The sequence below is a fragment of the Nyctereutes procyonoides genome, unplaced genomic scaffold (assembly GCF_905146905.1).
Source record: "Nyctereutes procyonoides isolate TBG_1078 unplaced genomic scaffold, NYPRO_anot_genome, whole genome shotgun sequence".
NCBI classification, from domain to species: Eukaryota; Metazoa; Chordata; class Mammalia; order Carnivora; family Canidae; genus Nyctereutes; species Nyctereutes procyonoides.
The window spans coordinates 5,212,991-5,237,175 of NW_026575036.1; the positions used below are offsets into that span (position 1 = coordinate 5,212,991).

General features: G+C 36.1%; 1 protein-coding gene across 1 annotated transcript in view; it reads left to right on the forward strand.

The window, feature by feature from the left end:
• The window catches only part of SLCO1C1 (solute carrier organic anion transporter family member 1C1), a 60,201-nt gene that overhangs the window by 20,492 nt on the left and 15,524 nt on the right, over positions 1 to 24,185 (forward strand). Inside the window, exons 5-10 of the mRNA XM_055318487.1 lie at positions 7,239 to 7,363; positions 10,568 to 10,714; positions 12,474 to 12,572; positions 14,336 to 14,581; positions 15,602 to 15,766; positions 23,676 to 23,871. Of these exons, the coding sequence (XP_055174462.1) occupies positions 7,239 to 7,363; positions 10,568 to 10,714; positions 12,474 to 12,572; positions 14,336 to 14,581; positions 15,602 to 15,766; positions 23,676 to 23,871 (978 nt within the window). The remainder of the gene's footprint in view (positions 1 to 7,238; positions 7,364 to 10,567; positions 10,715 to 12,473; positions 12,573 to 14,335; positions 14,582 to 15,601; positions 15,767 to 23,675; positions 23,872 to 24,185) is intronic.

Here is a 24,185-nt window from a genome sequence, read left to right on the forward strand (position 1 = left end):
ACAGAACAAACTCCACAACTAAAGGGAAAGAAGAGGTCACATTGAAGAGGGTAGGAAATGTAAAGACCTGGTTTAGGGAAGAGACAGATTGGATCTGCAGAGATCTAATCCAGGTGCTGCACAGGAGATGGACCTGAGGTCACAGAGAAGGGAAAGAGAAAGAGAAGCACACAGAGGAACACACAAGAAGAACGTTTCCCCAAAGCCATTGGCTTAGAAAATGAAAGGGGCTGAACTTCATGAGTTCTTGCAACCAGTGGGGCATAAAGTTTGGAGTTTTAAAGGTTAGCAGACTTCTCTGGGATAAAGCCAAGAGGGTACTGCACTGCTTCTGGAGAGAAGGCAGGCAAACAAACCAAGGACATACATCATGGAAATAGTGATCTCAAGAATGCCTGGGGTACACAATGGGGAGATTATTTGCTCTTCCTGGAGCATGTCCCTGAGAGACAGCATTCACAGAGACACTTCTCTGGGAACAAAGGAACTGGCTGGACATTCTGCACCCCCACTGCCCCTCAGCATAAACATAGAGCCACCTACAAGAAGCAGCGCAGTGCTGACACTGGCTACCCAACTTGCTTACTCCAAGACCCACTCTGGCAGGACTGTTCTTATCAGTCAAACTTGCCTCAGTCCTAGTGCAGTGGGCCCCTGCCCCAGAGGACCAGCACAAACCTCTGCCCACACTACATCTTCCAAACAGAGAGTTCTGCAAGGCCTCAGTTCTAGTGGTAGTGGTATCAAGTCTTATTTCATAAGCAGACGAGCACACCTAGTTAAAAGTCACCACATTTGGCCAAGGACCAAACACTGTCCACAACAGGCAAGGAGAGCCTCTGAGGATGACTGACCTGAAGGATAGCTCAGATAAAACACAACAGCAGAACACATGCAAGTACATGCCTGAGATACTCCCTAAAGTTGGGCCCCGGGCACTTTCATGATCTCTTATTTATAAGGCCATTACTCTCAGGAATAGGAGACACACTGGCTTTTCTAACACAAAGAAGGCAGACTTAGAAATAATTTTAAAATGGAGGCATTTATCACAAATGAAAGACCAAGATAAGGCCAAGCCAGAGGTCCAAGTGAAACAGATATAAGTAACATACCTGATGGAGAATGTAAAGAAAAATTCATAAGGATACTCACTGGACTTAAGAATAGAAGACATTAGGGAGATCCTTACCATAGAGATAAAAGAGTTAAGAAGGGATAAACAGAGATGAAGAATGCAATAAACAAGTTTGGAAATAGGCTTGATGCAATGAACAGCAGGCTGGAAGAAACAGAGGAACAGATAAGTGACCTAGAAGACAGTGGAAAATAATGAAGAACAAAAGAGAGAAGAATTATGGAACACAAGAATAGACTTAGAGAACTCAATAACTGTCAAATGTAAAGCCATTAATAGGAATCCCAGAAGAAAAGAAGAAAGGGAGAAGAAAATTTATTTGAGGAAATAATAGCTGAAAACTTCTCTAAACTTGGGAAGGAAATAAACATCCAGATCCAGAAGGCACAGAGATGTCTCATCAAAATCAACAAAAACAGGCCAACCTTAAGATTTATTGTAATTAAACTTGTACAATGTAATGATAAAGAAACAAAATGGCAGAAAGACATAATGAGTCCTTAAATTACAAGGGAAGACCGATAAGGCTACTTGCAGATTTCTCAACAGAAACTTGGCAAGCCAGAAGAGAGTGGCATGGCATGACATGTTCAAAGTGCTGAATGAGAAAAATCTGCCACCATGGGTACTCTATCCAGCAAGGCCATCATTCAGAATAGAAGGTGAGATAAAGGAGTGAGATAAACAAGAACTAAAGGAGTTCATGGCCATTAAACCAACCCTACAAAAAATATTAAAGGCAACTCTTATAGTGAAAGGAGACCAAAAATAACAAAGACAAGAAAAGATCAGAGAAGTCTCCAGAAACAATGACAAAACACGTGATAAAATGGCAATAAATACATATCTATCAATAATTACTTTGAATGCAAATGGGCTAAACAATGAAAAGACATAGGTGTCAGAATGTATTTAAAAATCCATCTATATCCCTGCCTATAGGAGACCTATTTTAGATCTAAAGACCTGCAGATTGAACGTGAATGATGGAGAGACATTTATCATGCAAATGGTGTCAAAAGAAAGCCAGAGTAGCAATACTTATGTCAGACAAATTACACTTAAAAACAAAGACTGTAACAAAAGACAAAGAAGGGTATTATCTCATAATAAAGGGGACAATCCAACCAGAAGATCTAATAATTGTAAATATGTAGTCAACATGGGAGCACCCAAATACATAAAACAATAACAAACATAAAGGAATTGATTGATAATAATACAATAATAGAGGCAGCCCGGGTGGTTCAGTGGTTTAGTGCCATCTTCAGCCCAGGACGTGATCCCGGAGATCCAGGATCGAGTCCCACGTCGGGCTCCCTGCATGGAGCCTCCTTCTCCCTCTGCCTGTGCCTGTACCCACCCCCTCTGTCTCTCATGATTAAATAAATAAAATCTTTTTTTAAAAAAGTAATAATAGTAGGGGACTTTAACACCTCACTTACATCAATGGACAAATCATCTAAACAGAAAACAAATTCAGAAACAATGGCTTTGAATCACACCCTGAACCATATGGACTTAACAAGTATATTCAGAATATTTTATCCTAAAACAGCAGAGTATACATTCTTTTCAAGTGCACATAGGATCAAGTCCCACATCAGATTTCCCATAAGGAACCTACTTCTCTCTCTGCCTATGTTTTTGCCTTTCTTTCTGTAGCTCTCATGAATAAATAAATAAAATCTTTAAAAAAAATTCTTCAGAATAGATCACATATTAGGTCACAAATCAGGCCTCAACAAATACAAAAAGACTGAAATCATACTATGCGCCTTTTCTGACCACAATACTATGAAACTAAAAGTTAACCACAAGAAAAAAATCTAGAAAGACCACAAATACATGGAGGTTAAATGACATGCTACTAAACAATGAATGAGTCAACTAGAAAACCAAAAAGGAAGTGTAAAAAAATACAAGGAAACAAATGCAAATGAAAACACGGTGGTCCAAAATTTTCAAGATGCAGCAAAAGCTATTCTAAGAGGGAAGTATAGAACAATAAAGGCCTACCTCAAGAAGAAAGAAAAATTTCAAACAACCTAACCTTACACCTAAAGGAGCTAGAAAAAGATCAATAAATGAAACCTAATGCCAACAGAAGGAGGGAAATAAATAATAAATAGCAGGAATAAATGATATAGAAACTAAAAAAAAAAAGAATGGATCAGTGAAACCAGGAGCTGGTTGAAAATTAATATTAATAAACCTCTAGCTAGACTTCTCAAAAAAGAAAAGAGAAAGGACCCAAATAATAAAATCACAAGAGAGGGGAAATAACCAACAGCACAGAAATACAAATAATTATAGGAGAATATTATGAAAAACTATATGCCATAAATTGGACAACCTAAAAGTAGATAAATTCCTAGAAATATATAAATTACTAAAACTGAACCAGGAAGAAATGGAAAACTTGAATAGACCTATGACCAGTTAAGAAACTGAATTGGTAATCACAAACCTCCCAAAAACAAAAGTCCAGGGCCAGATGGCTTCACAGGGGAATTCTACTGAACTTTTAAAGAAACGTTAATACCTATTATTCTCAAACTATTCCAAAAAATAGAAAAGGAAGGAAAACTTCCAAATTCATTCTATGAGGCCAGGAATCCCCTGATATCAAAACCAGACAAAAACTTATCTAAAACAGGGAACTACTGGCCAATATCTCTAATGAACATGGATGCAAAAATTCTTAATAAAATACTAGCAAAACCAATATGTTATAAAAATTGTTCACCAGAATCAAATGTGATTTATTCCTGGTCAATATTAACAAATCAATGTGTAATACACTGCATTAATAAAAGGATAAGAACCATATGATTATTTCAGTAGATGCAAAAAAAGCATTTGTCAAAGTACAACATCCATTCATGATAAAAATCCTCAACAAAGTGGGTTTAGAGGGAACTTATCTCAACATAATGAAGGCCATCTATGAAAAACCCACAGCTAGAATCCTCAATGGAGAAAAACCGAGAGCTTTTCCTGTATGATCATGAGTAAGACAGGGATATCCTCTCTTAACACTTTTATTCAGTATGATACTGAGACTCCTAGCTACAGCAATCAGACAACAACAACAAAAATAAAAGGCATGCAGATTGTCAAGGAAGAAGTCAAACTTTCACTATTTGCAAACATCATAGTACTCTATATAGAAAACCTGAAAGACTCCACCAAAGAACTGCTAGAACTGATAAACAAATTCAGTAAAGTGGCAGGATTCAAAATCAATATACAGAAATCTGCATTTCTATTCACTAATAATGAAGTAGAAGAGAAAGAAGTTAAGGAATCAATCCCATGCACGATTGCATCAAAATACTAAGATACCTAGGAATAAACCTAACTGAAAAGGTGAAAGACCTGCAATCTAAAAACTCTGATGAAAGAAATTGAAGATGACACAAAGAAATGGAAAGACATTGCATCCTTATAGATTGGAAGAACAAATATTGTTTAAATGTCTATACTACCCAAAGCAATACACACATTTAATGCAATCCCTATCAAAATACCACCAGCATTTTTCTTTTTTTTTTTCCACTAGCATTTTTGAAAGAACTAGAATAAACTTTGCTAAAATTTGTATGGAATCACAAAAGACCCCAAATAGCCAAAGCAACCTTGAAAAGGAAAAGCAAAGCCGGAGGCATCATAATTTTGGTCTTCAAGTTATATTACCAAGCTATAGTGATCAAGACAGTATGGTGGTGGCACAAAAATATACACATTGGAACAGTGAAACAGAATAGAAAATCCAGAAATTAACCCACAACTCTATGGTCAACTAAACTCTGACAGAGCAGAAAAGAATATCCAATGGGAAAAAAGACAGTGTCTTTAACATTAGGAAAACTGGACAGCAACATGGAAGAGAAAGAAACTTGACCACTTTCTTACACAATACACAAAAATAAACTCAAAATGGATTAAAGACCCAAATGTGAGACCTAAAACCAGAAAGATCCTAGAGGAGAACACAGGCAGTAACCTCTTTGATATCAGCCATAGCAACTTTTTACTAGATATGTCTCCTGGAGCAAGGGGAAACAAAAGCAAAAATAAGGTATTGGGATTTCAGCAAAACAGAAAGCTTCTCCAGAGTGAAGGAAACAATCAACAAAACTAAAAGGCAATCTATGGAATGTATTTGCAAATGACATCTGATAAAGGTTAGTATCCAAAACATACAAAGAACTTATAAAACTCAACACTCAAAAAATGAATAATCCAATTTAAAAATGGGAAGAAGACATGAATAAACATTTTTCCAAAGAAGGCTTACAGATGGCCAACAGACTCATGACAGGATGCTCAACATCACTGAACATCAGGGAAATACAAATCAAAACTGCAGTGACATTTCATCTCAAAGCTGTGAGAATGGCTAAAATCAACAGGACAAGAAAACAAGTGTTGATGAGGATGTGGAGAAAGGGGAACCCTGTTGCACTATTGGTGAGAATGCAAACTGATGCAGCCACTGTGTGAAAAACTGTATGGAGGTTCCTCAGAAAGTTAAAAAGAGAATGATCCCATGATCTAGTAATTGCACTACTAGGTATTTACCTAAAGGATATAAAAATACTGATTCAAAGGAATACATGCACCTCGGTGTTTATAGCAGCACTATCTATAATGGGCAAATATGGAAACACCTTAAGTGTCCACTGGCAGATGAGTGTATAAGGAAGAGATGGTATAAACGCACACACACAGAGAGAGAGAGAGAGAGAGAGAATATTAATCTCCCATCAAAAAGAATGAAGTTTTACCATTTGCAACAACATGGATGGAGCTAGAGAATATTATGCTAAGTGAAATAAGTCAATTAGAGAAAGACGAATACCATATAATTTCACTTATGTGGAGATTAAGAAGTAAAATAAGTGGCCAAGGGGAGAGAGAGGGAGGGAGGAAGAGAGCAAGGCAAACCAAAAAAATAGACTCTTAACTCTAGAGAGCACACTTATGGTTATCAGAGTGGAAGTGGGTGGGGGATGGGTTAAATAGGTGAAGGGAAGTAAGGAGTACATGTGATAACCACTAGGTGTTGTAGGAAGTGTGGAATCACTATATTTTCCATTTGAAACAAATATTACACTATATGTTAATTAACTGGAATTTAAATAAAAACTTAAGAAACCAAAGAAAACCCACATATCATCATTTCTCTAGAATCAGCAATGCGGTTCTACTAAATGTATAACTCTAAATACAGGGCAGCCCCAGTGGCTCAGTGGTTTAGCACCGCCTTCAGTCCAAGGTGTGATCCTGGAGACCCGTGGTAGAGTCCCACGTCGGGCTCCCTGCGTGGAGCCTGCTCCTCCCTCTGCCTGTGTCTCTGCCTCTCTCTCTCTCTCTCTCTCTCTCTCTCTCTCATGAATAAATAAATAAAATATTTTAAAATATTTTAAAATATTTAATTCTATGGTGAAATACGGTGTGCAATACCATAGGTTTTAAAATTTTATTTTATTTAAATTCAATTAATTAACATGCATCATTAGTTTCAGAGGTGGAGTTCAATTATTCATCAGTTGCATATAACACCCAGTGCTCATCACATCACGTTCCTTCCTTAATACCCATCACCCAGTTACCCTATCCACCCCCCACCTCCCCTCCAGCAGCCCTCAGTTTGTTTCCTATAGTTAAGAGACTCTATAAGAGACCCTTAACAATATCATAGTTTTAAAATTATTTCTCTTACACCAATTTAGGGGTAATCATAATTTTATCAAGTGTGAGATATGTTTTTTATTAGGGAAGCAGATGATTTATATTCATTTTTACATTAAAATGAACTCTTGTGAATGATTCTTACTTTTATTTTCTTTTACTACACCGGGTAATTGGTTCAGCTATGGTGGAAATACCAATGAACCAGACTTTCTGGCAGACTCTCTGGCTCTCTCTTTAGGGTACTCTGCTGTTAAATGCTGGTTTGGTATTAGTGATTCAGACTCTGTTAGCTGCAAACTCAAACAGGTGTCCTAATGAGTCATGTAGTATACATACAATACTTTTAGCATGATGCTAAATGAGTCTGTAGTAAAAAAAAAAATTCTTTTTTGTACAGGTACAGATACGAAAAGTATTCTCCTTTCTCTAATTCCACTCTCAGCCTCTCTCCATGTCTCTTGGAATCAGACAGTCAATTACCTCAGTCTATTATAGAAAAATCACAGTCTAAAAGAAATGATGGTAAGATGACTTTTTTTTACTTGATTAAGAAAGGTTTTTTGTTGTTTTTTTTTTTTACAAAGACTTTATATGGGCTTTATTATGGACAAACATTTAAATGTGATTTTTTTTTCTGTCAAAAGGTTTACTTAAATTGGGATACTATAGTGCCATCAAAATTCCTAGAATATAAGTCAGTATATGATGATATCTAAGAAAATATGCAGAGATTCAATTCTTAGGGAAAGGAGCATTAATTGCTGCTGAATGAGAATAGCTCTCAGTGGTTCCAAATAAGATGAGCCATTAAATCAAGATAAAACTAGCTTAGAACATACAAATCTCAGGCCATTGCTCAGATACAAAATAAATCTATATTTTCCCCAAGATCTCAATTGAACTTCTGTGTCCAGTCCCTTTTCATCAGAATGGCAAGAGTTTAATCTCAATTTTCCCCCAACTTTCACCCTTTCCCCAGGGGTTGCCTACATTCTAGGGAGATTACATAATAGCAAAGGGAGTGGTTGTGGGAGGGGCCTCTTGGTATTATTGGTCCCTGGTCAATTTAGATATTTAAAATCCCTCTGGTCACAGTGTTTGGTCATATATGTCACTTTAGGGTCATCCTATGTCTACCTTTATGTTCTTTTTAAAAAAGCAGCTCTTTCTGATGCAAAGGTGACAGTCATGGAAACTTGGAAATAGTTCTATTTTCCACACACGACAGGATGTAGTGAATTTTGTTAGAATGTCTAAAGTTCCATATGGCTGACACATATTGTACAGCAGTGTATTGTATGAGCTACACTTGGGAACATGGGAATCATCTGGAAGCCCTTTGAAGAGCCAAAAGCAGGGATGTTTAGCCACAACGTACAGCTGTCTCATTTTTTGGATCTTGCTACCTCCCTGGGCTCTAATGAGGCACAGGTTATCCCTGCTCATGGAGTATATAAATCTACCCATAGATGTTTGTCATGTCTCCAGGATGCTACAGAGGCAGGAGATCAAAAACTCTCTCTCCCTTGTCCTTCAGCATGGACGTGCTCAGCAATTCCTCTTTACCACTCCCACCTCACTCCCTGCTTCTAGCCTCTCAATTCATTTCTGTCTCAGCAGTATGGAAGCTTCCCTTTTATGTACCTGCTAGTCATGTAAATATTTTATCTATAGCATAAAACATTTTCTTTCCCCTAGTATTCTCATCAGTACTTTCTTTTGAGATGCCTCTTCCCTAAGGTGTGAACACTTGAGGTCTGGTTATTTGAATGAAAGGAAGGGTCAGAGAATTAAAGATCTAGAAATATGAGGGGAGGAGGTAGGGAAGACATAATCAGGTAAAAAGTTCACCCCATCCTGCTGTATGAAAAGGAGCAGAAAATCACTCTGGAAGAAGAAGAGAGTGTAAAAGGAGGGTTTAGACTCTCATCTCTACACAGCGTACAGTAATTGAAAATATTTTGTTTTGTTTTTGACAATTAGGAAAATGTGCTATAAATGGCAATACAACTAATTAGGAAATATTTAAACCTTTAATGTTAGGAAACATAGGGTTGAGAGAGGGCATTAAAATGTTTTTAATGTAGAGAGATGAGTTATTAGACAGGTATACAATATAAGACTCACAACTCAATCTTCTTCTTTCCTTTAAATGAGGTCCTGCTCCCTTAAAGTCAGAGACATATGTGTACATCAGACATAGTGGACACAAAGTTCATCCTAAAAATGATAATGGGGTAAATATAGGACTCTTCTCAAAAATACTCCACCTACAATCCTCAGGCCCCCAACAACACTGGAGAGCAGAGCTATTCAACAGAACTCTCTGTGATGGTGGAAATAGTCTATATCTATGCTGTCTGATACAGCAGCCATTAGCCACATGTAACTATTGAGTACTGTAATATAGCGAGTGTGACTGAGAAACTGAATTTTTAATTTTCTGTAACTTTAAGAAATTTACATTTAAGTAGTCACATGTGGTGTGTAGTTACTATACTGGAAAGTACAGATCTAAGATATCTTCCCTTATCTATAAGACTTCTCTACCAACAGGCTTCTTGAGATCACACAAATGTTAGGGGTAGAATTGACATTAAAATCACTTTTTTAGAAAAGGAATTTACATTTGGGGAGTGGAATGGAAATCCAGAGAAAATAAATTAAAAAATGCTTGGTCACTTGATTATATTTCTAGAAGAGGCAGAGTTAGAAGCAACAAGACTACACATTCATCTTGTGTGTTACACAGTCTCACTCATCCACACAAAAAGATTCACCTCAGTTTTAAATAACCCATATTTTGCCTTCAAAATTTACCTTAATGGCTACTAATAAACAGAAATAATGCCTACCTCATAAGATTATGAAGAGAATTTAATTTTAAAAATGCCTGCCAACCACTTAGCCCAGTGCCTGACAGGAAGGGAATACTCAGAAGTGGTGATTGTCAAAGATAGAAAATATTATCACTCTTATTAAAATGATTAAACTGGTCAAAGTGTATTTCATTTGTGATATGGGAGTTAATTCTCCAATTTCGTATGATCTCCAGAAGACATGACTTCTATAAAAGCACTTAAAAATTGTTAGCTTTGAATTTCATTCTAAGAATACTACCAAAAGATTCTTTTTGTTGGAATAATTATACTACTAAAGGATATAGGGTTTTAAATTTTTATGTGAATTTGTTTCCTAAACCTAAGCCCTAAAAATGGTTATTCACTATCAAACAACTGTAATGCTACCCAAAGTTGAAGTATCACCCATATAAAATTTTGAATTTCAGATAAAACTTGGTCAGCAATAAAATTACAAGTAATTTCTGTTGAAAAATATAAAAATGTAAAGATTAAGGGAAGAAAAGACTTCTATTGAAATTTTGTGTTTTGTCCCAGACAGGATATTGAATGTTATTGGAGTGTAGGAACTCAAAGAACTCAGTGTAAATATAAAATAAAAAAGAGAAGAGAAAATCAGAAACAAGACATCATAAAGAAGAATCAAAAGAGTTCCTTGATCAAAATCTCTGTGGGATTTACACTGCCTAAAACATTGAAACCAAAATATTTTCCAATCTTGTGCAGACTCCTATCAAATTATGTCTACTGAAAATTTCACTTTTACATCCTAATCCAATTTTAGGACAGCTTGTAGAAATGCAGAATAAATATTTAACTTTGATACTCATCTAATTTCATTCCTCTTATTTGCTTTCCTTTCAAGAATGTGAAATGGATGCCAGCTCTTCCATGTGGGTTTATGTTTTCCTGGGTAACCTTCTTCGTGGAATTGGGGAAACTCCTATTCAGCCTCTAGGCATCGCCTACCTTGATGATTTTGCCAGTGAAGACAATTCTGCTTTCTATATTGGTAATGCCTACCTCGTTCATCTTCTTGGGAAGCAGGGTACCTGGTTTTCTCAACTCCATTCCAAACTAAATAGGGTGTAGAAGCTTTTATCCTTCAGATCCAGTTCCTGTATTGAGTTCACACATTTCTGAGTCTACACTGAGGGTTTAGATGATGAAGAAACCTGAATATTAGAAGGACCAGTTTCATTGGGGAAAGAACATCAGATTAGAAGAAAATAACTGGAAGATCAGCTGCTCTGATGTATGACTTTGTACAAGTATCTTCATGGACTTCAGATTTCATAGGTTCCTTTTAGTGGGTTAACTGTACTACTGAAGCATTTAGGGATCAGTTATATTTATTTTTCTATTTTGTTTCCAGAACCCTAAGCTGCTTCCCATCTTTTAAGCCCTGCTTATTTAAAGCATTTTCTTCCTATGAGGGATAGGCAGCAAGGAATTCTGAGTTCTCAATAGCAGTATGAATGGATAAAGAAAAATATGGGAAAGGTGAGATCTAGGCCTGATGCTAACCCGTGTCTAAAACAGGTGCCAGTGGGTAGACCAGCAGCTAAAATCACAAAAAGCAAACTACAGCAGAACTCAAACTCCAAGACCAGATGCATCTAAGCAGCGTTTATTGAGTGCCTCTTATATCTTGGAAACTAAATTTTTCTCCATTTCATACATCAGTCTTGATTTCTTGGGGTTCTGATCCTTTGAGGGCCTGGCCTTCAAGGGACAGAAAGACAAGATTTAAATTTGCTGAGGAGGCTGAGGCTAGCTCCAGTCTATTCTGCCCTGGCCATGCATGCAGAACTCCAGAGAGCTCTCACAGTCAGGCAGGCTGTGATTAAAAACAGGTTACCTGCTCTAATGGGAAACTGCAGCATAAATCAGGACTTGGAACAGAAGCTTCATGACACATGCTAGGCTAGTACTCTGGGGACAAGAGGAAAGATTGCAAGCCAAGAGATGCATGCAGGTGTCAAGATGTCCCCTTCCTGCTCTCTCTCTTCACCCTCTCTTCTTTTCTGGAAAGGATCCGGTAACTGCCATTCACTCTTCCTCTTAATTTAAATTAATCTGCTGGGGATATGTGTGCATCAAGCTCTGTGGTGAAATGAAAGGCAGATGGGACATACTTTGCAGGGAAGAGCTACCTTTCTGGTAGCCAGAAATGGTGTTGTGTAGGCAATCTACTCCATTTTCCGTGTCGTTACTGTTGCCAGCCTGGTCATGATTATTCCAAAGAGCACCTCTCTGCACTCCCAAGTCTAGTTCCTTGGCTGGCTGCAGTCAGGAATATGCATAGTTACCGCTCTCACAGATGGTCCCGCAGACTCCAAACACATGCACTCTTGCAATAAGGTGGAAGAAGTCAATTTCAATGTCAAAATGACTCTTATGCTTAACCATCTATAATAAGGTTTTGACTGTCAAAATAGCATAATTCTGATTTTTTTAAATCAATAAGGGAAATCTAATTCTAATGAGTGAAGTATGCCCCATTTTGAGGAAATTAACTTCTTTAGAACCTTGGTGTTATTTTTGTACTAAGAGGTAATTAATGCCTTTCAGGTGTCCATTCTTCTTCCAAACCTGAGGACTTATTTCCTGATTCAATAAGGTTGAAAAATTGACAAATTAAGCATGCTTAAGTGAAAAGTTGATGAAATGTTCTCAGCTACGAACTAAATCTCACTCCTATTTCTTGTTTAAAAATTTATTAATTTACAAAAGCAGAGAATTGACACTTTTTTTGTGTGTGTGTGCAGGGTGTGTGCAGACGGTTGCAATTATAGGACCAATCTTTGGCTTCCTGCTAGGCTCATTATGTGCCAAACTGTATGTTGACATTGGCTTTGTAAACCTAGGTAAGGAAGTTTATTTTCATTTATTTATTTATTTTAGTCCTACATTTTTTTGATGGGGATGGTGTAGAAGATATCAAATTCCCTTTTTATAAAGTGACATGAAAATAATCCACTGAAAATTTGTCATTAATATAACCACCAAACACATTAATAAATGGAATACGAAAAATAGGCAATGACTAGAACTGGATGACCCATGGTTTGTTATTCAGATGTATCCTTTTTCACTTCTGGCTTGCCAGTTCAAACGCATTCTAGCATAGTTAAGACTAAAAACTATGGTTTCCTGTTGGTTCAGGTGTAGCAATATGACAGTTACATCAACTGATAATGTATTTTGTAGACTTGCCAGGAAGACCAAGAATTGAAAGTCTTCCGGCAACCAAAATATGTTCTTTACTGTGCAGATCTGTACAGATCTGAAAGGTGAAGGCATATTATACTATGTATGCCTTACTCTCAGGGAAAGTATTTGTGGGGGGAATAAGTAAGTGGGGGACCTCATCTTTCCACAGCTATTAATGTGTTCCTTTCCTTGTGAGGTGTCCGTCCTACATATAGACATTGCTTTCTTTTAAAGAAGTTCAAGAGAGCAGTTAGAAACAAGAAAAACAAGTTTCAGTTTTTAAAATTTTGAAATTGCATTTTAAAGGCCTTGTATGTTAAGATGAACTGCAAAACTCTTGCACTAATTTTTCTTTTTTCTCAAATAAACTACAAGACACATTCCAAAAATTGTATTTATTTGTTCATTTATGTATTCATTAACCTCATTAATTTTGCATCTATTCTATCCCAGGTGCTGTTCTACCACAAAATGGTGAACAAAATAGTTGAGTGCCTTGACTTCCTGAGGTTTTAAAATCCAGTCATGGAGATTGATACAGACAAGAAAGCATAGGTGTGATGGGTGGTACAGAGGGAAATTGTTAAGGGGAAGCAATGAAGATGCAGTGATGAGCCAGTGTAAACATTTGACCAAGTATAATGCAGTGGCAATTGAACCTAGTTGTCAAAGGACATGTGTTTATTTTGTTATTCTCACAGAGTACAGTGGAGGTAGATCTATCATATGCTTTATGGGTTCTTATATAGAAAAGAAAAAAAAAAACACTTGATTTGGTTCAAAAAACTTCATCACTACTTACCTTTTCACCAGATAAGAAATGGTGTCAAAAATAAAGTTTTGATGATAAATAAGATACTGACATTTTATTTATGTATACAGATCTTGCTTCAGACCGAGAATAGCTCTGAAGCATTAATAACCATCATTTAATGAATAACATTCTGTGTGGTTTAGACTAGATTTGGATAAGAAGGTGTTAGGATTTAACTCTTCCTTTAAGAAAAAAAAAATCTTAGATGTTCAATATATGAACTAGATGCAAGTGGTGCTGATGTGTGGGAGCCAGCAGAAGGTTTTGAGCCCCCATAAATCTCCCTCACATGGGGCTTGCTTCCTGCCATGGGATGAGAGGTCCCTCTGCAGGGCAGAGTAAGACCCCCTCTTCTGGCTTTTAAACTATATTTTAGATCTAAGGAACAGATGAAGAAAAGCATCATGTTCCAGAAAAAAAAAAAACACCATGTTTCCTTCAAAAAGCAAGATGATAATGTACAGACTAGGAAGTTATCATGCATGAATTATTAGGTATTTTTATGATGTGATAGAACTACTGCTAGGATTTTTTTTTAAGAGGCTTGTTTAAACCCACTAGCTTTGCTATATATGCTACTTAGCCATCTTCTCTCTCTTTCAGATCATGTAACCATTACTCCAAAGGATCCCCAATGGGTAGGAGCCTGGTGGCTGGGTTATCTAATAGCAGGAATTGTAAGTCTTCTTGCAGCTGTGCCTTTCTGGTGTTTACCAAAGAGTCTACCAAGACTCCGAAGTAGAGGGGATTCTAATTCCTCCTCTGAGAAATCCAAGTTTATTATGGATGATCATACAGACTACCAAACACCCCTTGGAGAAAAGTCAAAAATAATGGAAATGGCAAGAGGTGAGCCATAATCTCCTTGATTTAGAAGCAGTTTCCATTTTCCTGTTGAAACTCTGTAGGAGATCTATAAATAATACCCCCTCTTTCCCCATCATTTGTTCAGAAAAATTGAGGAACTATACAGGAAACAGAACTGAAGGTTACAAAGTCATCTTTATTACTAGAGAGTGGATTAAAGAACATGACCTGAAGTTTTGGTAACCTTCTTGCTGGCAGTCCTACCCTGATTCAGGTTAGACCTGGCAATGGCCCCTATCTGGGATTGCCACTTTGCATTAGACAGAAAAGAGTAAATCTTCAGAGCTTGTGGCCTTTTAACATATGAGATTCAGTCATTTGATAAATGTGTGTGGGTACATGTTTCCTACCATTGATGATCAAAGAGTGGATATGGTGTGGGGCAAAAGACCAGACGTGTTAAAGTGAATTCCTTCCACATAGAAAAGGGATGGTGTGAGAAAGACTGATCCCCCTCAGTTGAGCCCAGCAAGCAATATTTACATTTATAGTAAATCTTCACATTTCAAACTCTCCAGCTGCATTAATAGGAAGAAGGGAGAATCCAAAACTCATTTCTTAACACTAAAGTTTATTAAATTAAATGGAGATCACTTTCATATTTCTTTCTCTGTGACCATGACCCATGTTTGAAGAAGAGAGGCCAGAAAACTGATGTAAGTTCTTAATGTCCTGCCAATAACGTTCAGCTCTGTAGTGAGGGAGTATTCTTGTCTCTCTTTCCTTTTACCCATATAATCGAGAAGAATCTGTTCCTGTCTGACTTATACTTCTAACTATAATCTAAATTATATGCCTGTAGAAGTGAGTGCCTGTGTCTAGATATGAACCTTACAGATCTCAGCCTTGACTTGTGCCAATGCTGCATTTCCATAATGTATATGTGCCCTATGTTATAAATGGTCCTGATAACTGTGGCTGTCTTTGCCCTGTTGCCAAGGCTGTGCCTTCTGCCAAGTGTAACACTGTCTTTAATTGCTCCGTGTTATTTTTGTCTTATAGATTTTCTTCCATCATTAAGGAATCTTTTTGGAAATCCACTGTACTTACTATATTTGTGTGCTAGCACTGTTCAGTTCAATTCTTTGTTTGGAATGGTGACCTATAAACCTAAGTACATCGAGCAGCAGTATGGGCAGTCATCCTCTAAGGCCAACTTTGTTATCGGTATGCTCCCTGTCCTTCACGCTTGCCAGTAGGCACTATCAGCTGTGTCTTGTTAACCCTTGGGCATTTTAAAGAAAGCTGTTCTTAGATTTAGACTGAAGGTGATTTATGGTGTTTTAGATATGAAGTCAAAAAGTGAGTGAAAAAGATCTACCAGAGTGAAAAAAAAAAACAGTAAAATATTGCGATCATCTGTGATATACCTTGAGAATACTACATAAACCAGATATGCATTTTTATTAGGAGATTGTGACACTAGATATGTATCATTCAGGTATATCCAAAACTTCCTAATAGTGGCCATTTTACCTGAACAGCTTCTAGAATTATAAAAAGTAAGTATTCAGAAAGCTTAAAAGGTACTCATTGCAAAACACTTTGTATCTGCTCAGAGTTTAAAGGACTTTGCTAAGTCCTGGCATGCAGGTTATTTAAAAGGGCTGTGTTGCTAGCATAGCAGATCAGTCAACAATGAGAAAGCTGTTGAAAGGCAAAGAAAAGCATGAAGAAATGAATGAAGAAAAACCAGAATGTTACAAATACATGAACATCATGCTCCAAGTCATTGGATACTTTTAAAGCCTGAATTAGTTCCTTTAGCCCATGATGAGATCATTAAATGCTACTATTTCGAGACATACATATATTTTATTCCTTTGGCCTTATTCCTTTATGGTAAGAGACTCCCAAATGTTTAAAAACATTTCTTCTCCAATTATATCTTCCCCACAATTTAAAGAATTGTGCTATGTATCTATCTCTGAAAGAGACCTCTGAGCTTATTTCAGAATACATAATTGTCCTGTAACAGTCCTGGATAATGGGCACTTGGCAGATACTAATTTAATTGACTCTGTTTGGACTATTCTGCTAAATTATAAATATTAAGGCAATACCACTCAACTTTTACTTTTAACATTAATTGGTTAAAATTAAGTTACTTCTATGATTTAGCCTTTGGCCTGAAGAAACATTTTAGGTTTTATTCCCCTCAACACCCCTCCATGACAATCAATGCTTTATGCTGACTTTAACAATAGAAGAGGAATACAAGGTTAGGAGACATTCTTTTTATTTTATTTTAAAATCCCCTTTGTGTTTATTGAGCTATGACTTACAAGCAACAGTTAACTCTACAGCTCCTAAATGTGAAGCTCAGCTGGATAAATGTTTACACAAAAATGTGTGTAGTAATTGTCAGCTAGAACATGAAGCCCATTGCAGAACCCCAGAGGGCTCCCTCACACCTCCACCTACTCCCCATATTCTTTCCCAAAGCTTACAAGTATCCTGAACTCTGTCATAGAGCAATCTTGCTACTTTTTTAACTTTATACAAATAGAATAGTATGCGGTGTACTCTTTTGTGTCTAGCTTATTTCAACCAAAGTGAAATCTGTGAGATTGATTCATGTTGTGTATAACAGTTTGATCTTTTTTATTGCTGTGTCATATCCTATCACATGAATATACCACAGTTTATTCGTTTTATTGTTGGTGGGCATTTGGGTTTTCTGCTTTTGACTGTTACAAATAGCAATGCATGACCAGTTCTATATCTACTTTGGTGGGTGTATTCACAACATTTTTTGTGGCTGTATCTTGGAGCAGAATTGCTGGGTGATAGGAATTATGTATGTTTAGATCTAGTAAATATAACTGAAACATTTACCATAGGATTGTGCAAATTTATACTCACGCTAGAAATGTTCCAGTTGCTCCACATTCCTATCACACTTAGTATTGACTTTTTTTTTCATTGTAACCATTCTTATGGGGTGTGGTTTATTTGCATTTAACTGATAACTAATGATGTTGAGCACTTTTTTGCAATGACCACTTTGTTGGTCATTTCACCATTCTCTTTTGTTGATTATATTCAAATTGCCTATTTTTCTTGAGTTATCACTCCTTTTCTTATTGATTTGTAGGGATAGATAGTTTTTTCTTGATTCAAGTCCTTTATTGAATACATATAAATATTTTCTCACAGATTTAAATTCTTCTTTTCACTTTCCTAAAGGTGAGCTTCTTAATTTTAATCAAGTCCAATTTCCAGTCTTTTTCATTCTCATTATTGCTATTTTAAGCCTGTTTTAAGAAATCTTAGTCAAACCATAAGGCTATGAAAATATTCTCCTAATATTTCTAATAGTAGCTTAAGTGTTTTAACTTTCACATTTAGGTTATAATACATTTCAATTTTTTTTGATATGATGTGAAGGAGAAGATTAAGGTCACTTATCAAAATGAAAAAGCCATCTTTTCCCCATGAATTGCAATACAGTGACACATCTTTAAGTGTATGTTTATTTCTTATTATTCAATGTGTGCATAACACTTAGAGTTTGAGAGCATTTTTGCTATCACTGGAATGAAAAATACATATTTTACTTCAAATTATTTCAAATAAAATCATTTACTTCATGAAAGAAAATTAAAAGCATTGTTTGGGGAAGGATATTTATAAAACAAGATGAGATGTAATCTCATTCCTTTATTGGGTAGATAATAGATGAAATACTTTTGCCTGTAAAATTATTTTTAAGAAAAATCAGCACAGATGAAAGAACTTGAAATTGTGAGAGATTCAATGGCCTGCCTAATTGCAAACATACATTATGATGTAGCCAGGAATAAAATTATTTCCCCTGAGTTATAGTTCCTCTCTAGATATAATTATTTCTGGAAAACTTACAAGAAAAATCTAATAATTCTTTTTTAAGTTGTGAGTGATTGATTTAACCATAATCTTTCTCTGTACACTCAGATGGTCCCTGGGATCCAAACTCATCATCAGAATTTTTTGACTCATCTATCAAAGTCCGTCTAAAATTCTGATTCCTCATAGTTTCTTTTATGTCCTGTCTATGGATAATTTAAGTACTTTTGTGAGAGAGAAAGTAATAGTGTCTAATGATTTCAATTATTGTAGCTAGGTTTCTTTCCTGAATGCATCTTGGTTTCACATTAGTTAAGTATGGAAAAAAGCAGAGTAAGGATAAGTGGGAAAATGAATCAAAATTTCTAACACTTTTATTATCTTTAGAATGGTGAAAATAAATGCATCATTAAGTTAAAATAGAGATTAAAAAGACCTATAAAATGCATTATAAATGTATATAGCTGTCATTCAATAAATACTGTTTTCTTCTTTCTCTTCTACCTTCTCTTTCTTTTCTCCATCAGTTTTTAAGGGGTAGGGTGGGGAGGCTACAAAGAATGATCATTTCTGTGATAAAATAAGAGAGAAACACAAAGCACATTTCCTCTCTGCTCTCAGAGAAGGCATTTGAAATGACATGGAGAAAAGAATAAACAGAAATTTTCCTACATGTTCAAGGGCCAGTTGTCATAATGATGATTTATTCTTGCTGTACATGTTTTGATGTGTTGGCCATACTTTCTCATGTTAGCTCCTTTAATTTTGCAGAGAAGATTAAAGAAAAATAAGCAAGAAAAATGTTTAAAATTCAGGGGCTAGAAGGCATATGGCAAAATGATTTTGCTGTCTCAAGTGTGTGGGTTTTTTTCCCCCATTGCAGTTTCTACTGGAAGAAGTTTAGATAGATGGTCTAATTTTTCTCCTTTTTATAGATTTTCCTATCACTACTAAGCTATGTGGAAATGACCTTGGTTTTTTTTTTCTTTTTAATATATAGATTGCAATTATTTAGTCATTTTTCTTCATTTCTTTGAGTTGTTTTAATCAAATAAGTCCATATCTAGTAGACATGATACATTGACATTGACTCTCATTGAGAACAATGATTATTACTCTCAGTTCTTAGAGTTGTTACACAGACAAATAAGGAAAAGTTCTGATAATTATTTGGGGAAAGTTGCTTATAATAGAAAACAATTTTTTGTGGCTAAGCTAGCATAGCAAATTAAATAGCAATTAAATATGTGTTATGTGTTCATTAATTAAGTCAACTTATATTAAAAATTTGTGAGATAATGGAAAACAATCTTTGTTCATGAGGAAAAAAAAATATTATACCCAAGAAAGATGGCTAATTTTACTTCTTTGTCTGTACTCAATTGGCTCTATGAGTGTGAAAAGTCCCAAAAATGTTCCCTTGCATTTCTCTCTCTGTAAAATTCAAATCTTAATATTTATGTCATATAACATTAGCATAATATTGTGAAGGTCCATTATATATATTACAGAATTTTACTTGCTGGGAGAAAAACCCTGAAACATCCTAAGATACTATTATTATTATAACTTATTACTATTTCATCTTAATGGCTAAGGCTATCATACATTTGTATGGGAATCAGAGTTTCCAAATTATGTTGTAACTGTGCTGACCATCTTAAAATATTTTACACAAGTTTCATAAGTCCTGTTTATTTTTTTTAAGATTTTTATTTATTTATTCATAGACTCAGAGAGAGAGGGGCAGAGACACAGGCAGAGGGAGAGGGAGAAGCAGGCTCCATGCAGGGAGCCCGATGTGGGACTCGATCCTGGGTCACCAGGATCACACCCCAGGCTACAGGCGGCACCAAACCGCTGTGCCACCAGGGCTGCCCAGTCCTGTTTAAAACAGTAACAAAGAATATGGTCTTCATCTTGAATGAGTATACATAAGTAACAACAACATATTCACTCTTAATTTTTTCCTAGTTTTCCTGTTATTTGAGTAAATATTTTAAACAAAAGAAATACATAAAATAAATTGAAACAAATTGTGGATGCTGGTGTAAATTACAACTAGTATTTCCATTTGGAATATTTAGATGGTAAATATTTTAAGCTCAGCACATTTTACGGTGAGTGGAAAAAAAAGTATATAATGGAAAAATCAGAGTGAAATTTCTACCTCATTAGAGGATTTAAAAATGCCTAAAATGAAAGAAAAGAAGCTTTGAGAGGCAAACAGCACATCTCATTTGATGTTCAGGAACTCTGCTATCAACTCGGCCCAACATAGATATCTGACAGATCCTAGGGAATTTGAAAGGGAGAATCAAGCTGACAGTATATTTGAAAAGTACTACTATTATTTCATGGAATCATGTTATAATTCAGTTATCTTGAAATAGGAAAGTAAAATGTCCAGGAGAAATGTTATATGTGAATAAACTAAAGTTTAGCCATTTAGCACACTTTTATGAAAAACTGCAGGGAGCACAGCATATGATGGTGACCACAGTTTTTGCCTTGAAGGTGTGATTGGAGGGTGAGGGGTACAAACCAGATAAGCTAACAGGTAATTGTGACAAGGACCAAGACTGCTGCTTATGGGACCCTGTACAAGGGTCAGAGGCAGAGGGAGGAAGGGGGTTTCTGGTGACCAACTTGTGCACCCTGATGCTAGAGATGTTCATGAAGGCACCGTATGGCTGGTGGAGGCTGTGGTAAGTCTCTAAGTAAGAGAAGCCTAGAGAACTCTGGGGAAAAAAAAACCTTATCTTGGAGTCAGAATAAAATCTCCTAGGATATGGAGTCAATACCTAAATAAAAAGCAAAAGGGAGGGTCCCTGGGTGGCGCAGCGGTTTGGCGCCTGCCTTTGGCCCAGGGCGCGATCCTGGAGACCCGGGATCGAATCCCACGTCCGGCTCCCGGCGCATGGAGCCTGCTTCTCCCTCCTCCTGTGTCTCTGCCTCTCTCTCTCTCTCTCTATGTCTATCATAAATAAATAAATCTTTAAAAAAAAAAAAAGCAAAAGGGATAGGGAGGTGTTAAAAAGATGAAAATTTGGGAACAAGGGTGGGGTTTTAAAGGACCTTGTATCAGATGAAGCAGATATCCTGTACCAAAAGGACTGGAGGCAAGAGAACCCATGAAACTTTCTGGAAGTTTCAAGAGACACAGGCCCCAAAGAGAAGGTCAGTCAGGAGAGGATATTCCTGATTTTTAACATTCTATATTGAGAGAGCAATGCCTTTAGAATCATCCCATTTTGATTGTCAGGCTCTTCTTGGCCAAATCAGAATAGGGAAAAGGACAGTGGAAACCAACACAGCTTGAAACTACAAAGAGTATCAAAGGATATCCTTTGTGCTATGATTGCTTATGTTCCAGGTTTGATTGGTAGTTTACAAAATAAATGAAATTTTAACCACATTCTCAGAAGGTTTCAATTTAGAGTCTAGTTTTCAGAAGATGTGTTTTTTATAAAGTGCTTTTGGGAGATAGAATTGAAAAAAAGAATGGGACCCTACCCTTTTTGTGTAAGTCTTGGGTCTATAAGAGTGGGAATTCAAAATCAAGTACCATAAATATGTGTGTGTAAAAATAGGGACTTAGATGACACACATCAAATCTATAGCAATGCTTAGTTCTTGAGAAGGAATATGGGTTCTGGAACAGAGAAAGAATTTGCTTTATACAACACCATATTTAAAAATCAGAAAAACTGGGAGAAGATATTAGCATTTATTAACTTAGATTATGAGAAACCAGGTTTGCTATATTACTTTCCATTATATTCTCTATTTTTAAAAATAAATAATAATCAGGTTCCTCTTAGCTGATGTATGGCTCTTTAGGGGCCCAGTATACATTCATCTCTGCCACTTTCCACAGCCACAAATCTGTTTCGCTGGGAAAGAAAAAAACTAGCCCCTTCTCTTTTTTTCTTTCCTTTTTTTTTTTTTTTAATTTCACTAACCTTGTGGTCATGCCTCCTTCAAGGTGGTTGATTTCTAATGTGACAGTGTTTGTATTAACATTTACCAATTTAAAATCCAACCAAGAAGTCACCAAAGAGCCTCTTTGGCCAACTTTTCTAATATAGACATGTTCCCCTCTACCCACCCATCCCAATATTTTCATCTTTGTGAATCTGATAGATTAAAGTACTGACAACAACTTAATTGAATGAAATTTTTGTGCCATGTATTGTGCTAGGACTTCTCATGTTATTTAGTCAGCAAGGCACTGTTATTTGCCCCCTATAATAGGAAAGGAGACAGTTTATCGAAGTTCAGAGAGTCACCTATAGATGCATAACTATTAAGATGTGGCACTGAGATCCAAACCACGCAGTTAGGTCCCAAGAGTCCAAGTTCTCATTCATTTTATTGGATCTCTTCTTAGTGTTGATTAAAATCACATTTATTTGATTATTAGTGAGGTTGCACATCTATTAATCAAGAATCCTGTCTCCCAAATCCTTTGAGAGATGGTGTATCATAGTGATTAAAAGCATGTGATTTGACATGAGACTCTATATTGTCAAATCTGGTTTTAACACTTACTAACCATGACCGTGAATAAATTGTGGTCTAAAGTGAAAATAGCAATATAGCTACCTACTACGGTTGTGGTGAAAGATAAGTGTGAGATATATCAAATGCTGACCTGAGTGGCTGGTACATTATAAGCAAATAATAAATTTAAGAATAGTTTAATAATGCATTATTTTGTTATTGTTTTGTTGTTGTGGTTGTTAGGAAGGATACCAAACTAAGCAACTAAAAGTCTAAATAAAAATAAATTTTGTTTGGGCCAGAAAAATGAACCAAAACTGTGTTTTTGTTCCCTGGATTCCATGTGCCTATTATTCTTATGCACAATCTTAAAGATTATTAACTGTCACCTAGTTGCCCCTTGATTGTACCCATTAATCCTGGGATTAGACAAGAAAGACATTGACTCATTAATTCAATGTTTATTGATTTCAAATTCTATGCTAGACATTATGTTAGGCAGACCTCTGAGACTCTCAATTGTGCTATCATTAATCTATAATCTAGACACTCATCAAAATCTCTTGATATGTCAGTAGATAATAGTTAATGAATATTTCTATAACTTAACGTGACCAACCAGTCTAATAACTTGTCAGGTACTGTCGTGTAGTTTTGTGTAATCCCTTAGAAAGTTTATGTCAGTGCACTCAGATTTTTTTAGAGATTCATGGAATGACACATATTTTTTCTTGTTCCTCAGGGCTCATCAACATACCTGCGGTGGCCCTTGGAATATTCTCTGGGGGGATAATTATGAAAAAGTTCAGAATCAGTGTGTATGGAGCTGCAAAACTCTACTTGGGATCATCTGTTCTTGGGTACCTCCTATTCCTTTCCCTGTTTGCACTGGGCTGTGAAAATTCTGATGTGGCAGGACTAACTGTCTCCTACCAAGGGTAGGTTCACTCATTAAGTAATGTGACGAAATTGGCTTGTTTAATTAAATTAATTATTGGTAGAGTTACAAAATAAATATGCTTATGATATTTGATCATAAGCATCATAACTATGAGAGAGATTTATGGTTTTATTGTGGAATAACTGACAGTACTGTAATTGTTACCAAAATCTATCATTTCCCATGAATTTGATTGTCTAAGAGAAATTATTAAAAATATTAAATCTACATCTTACTGTAGGGCAACATGACAACGAAACACACAGATCGTGAATCTTGCCCCTGTCCATCATTAGTGAAGTGAAATTGTAC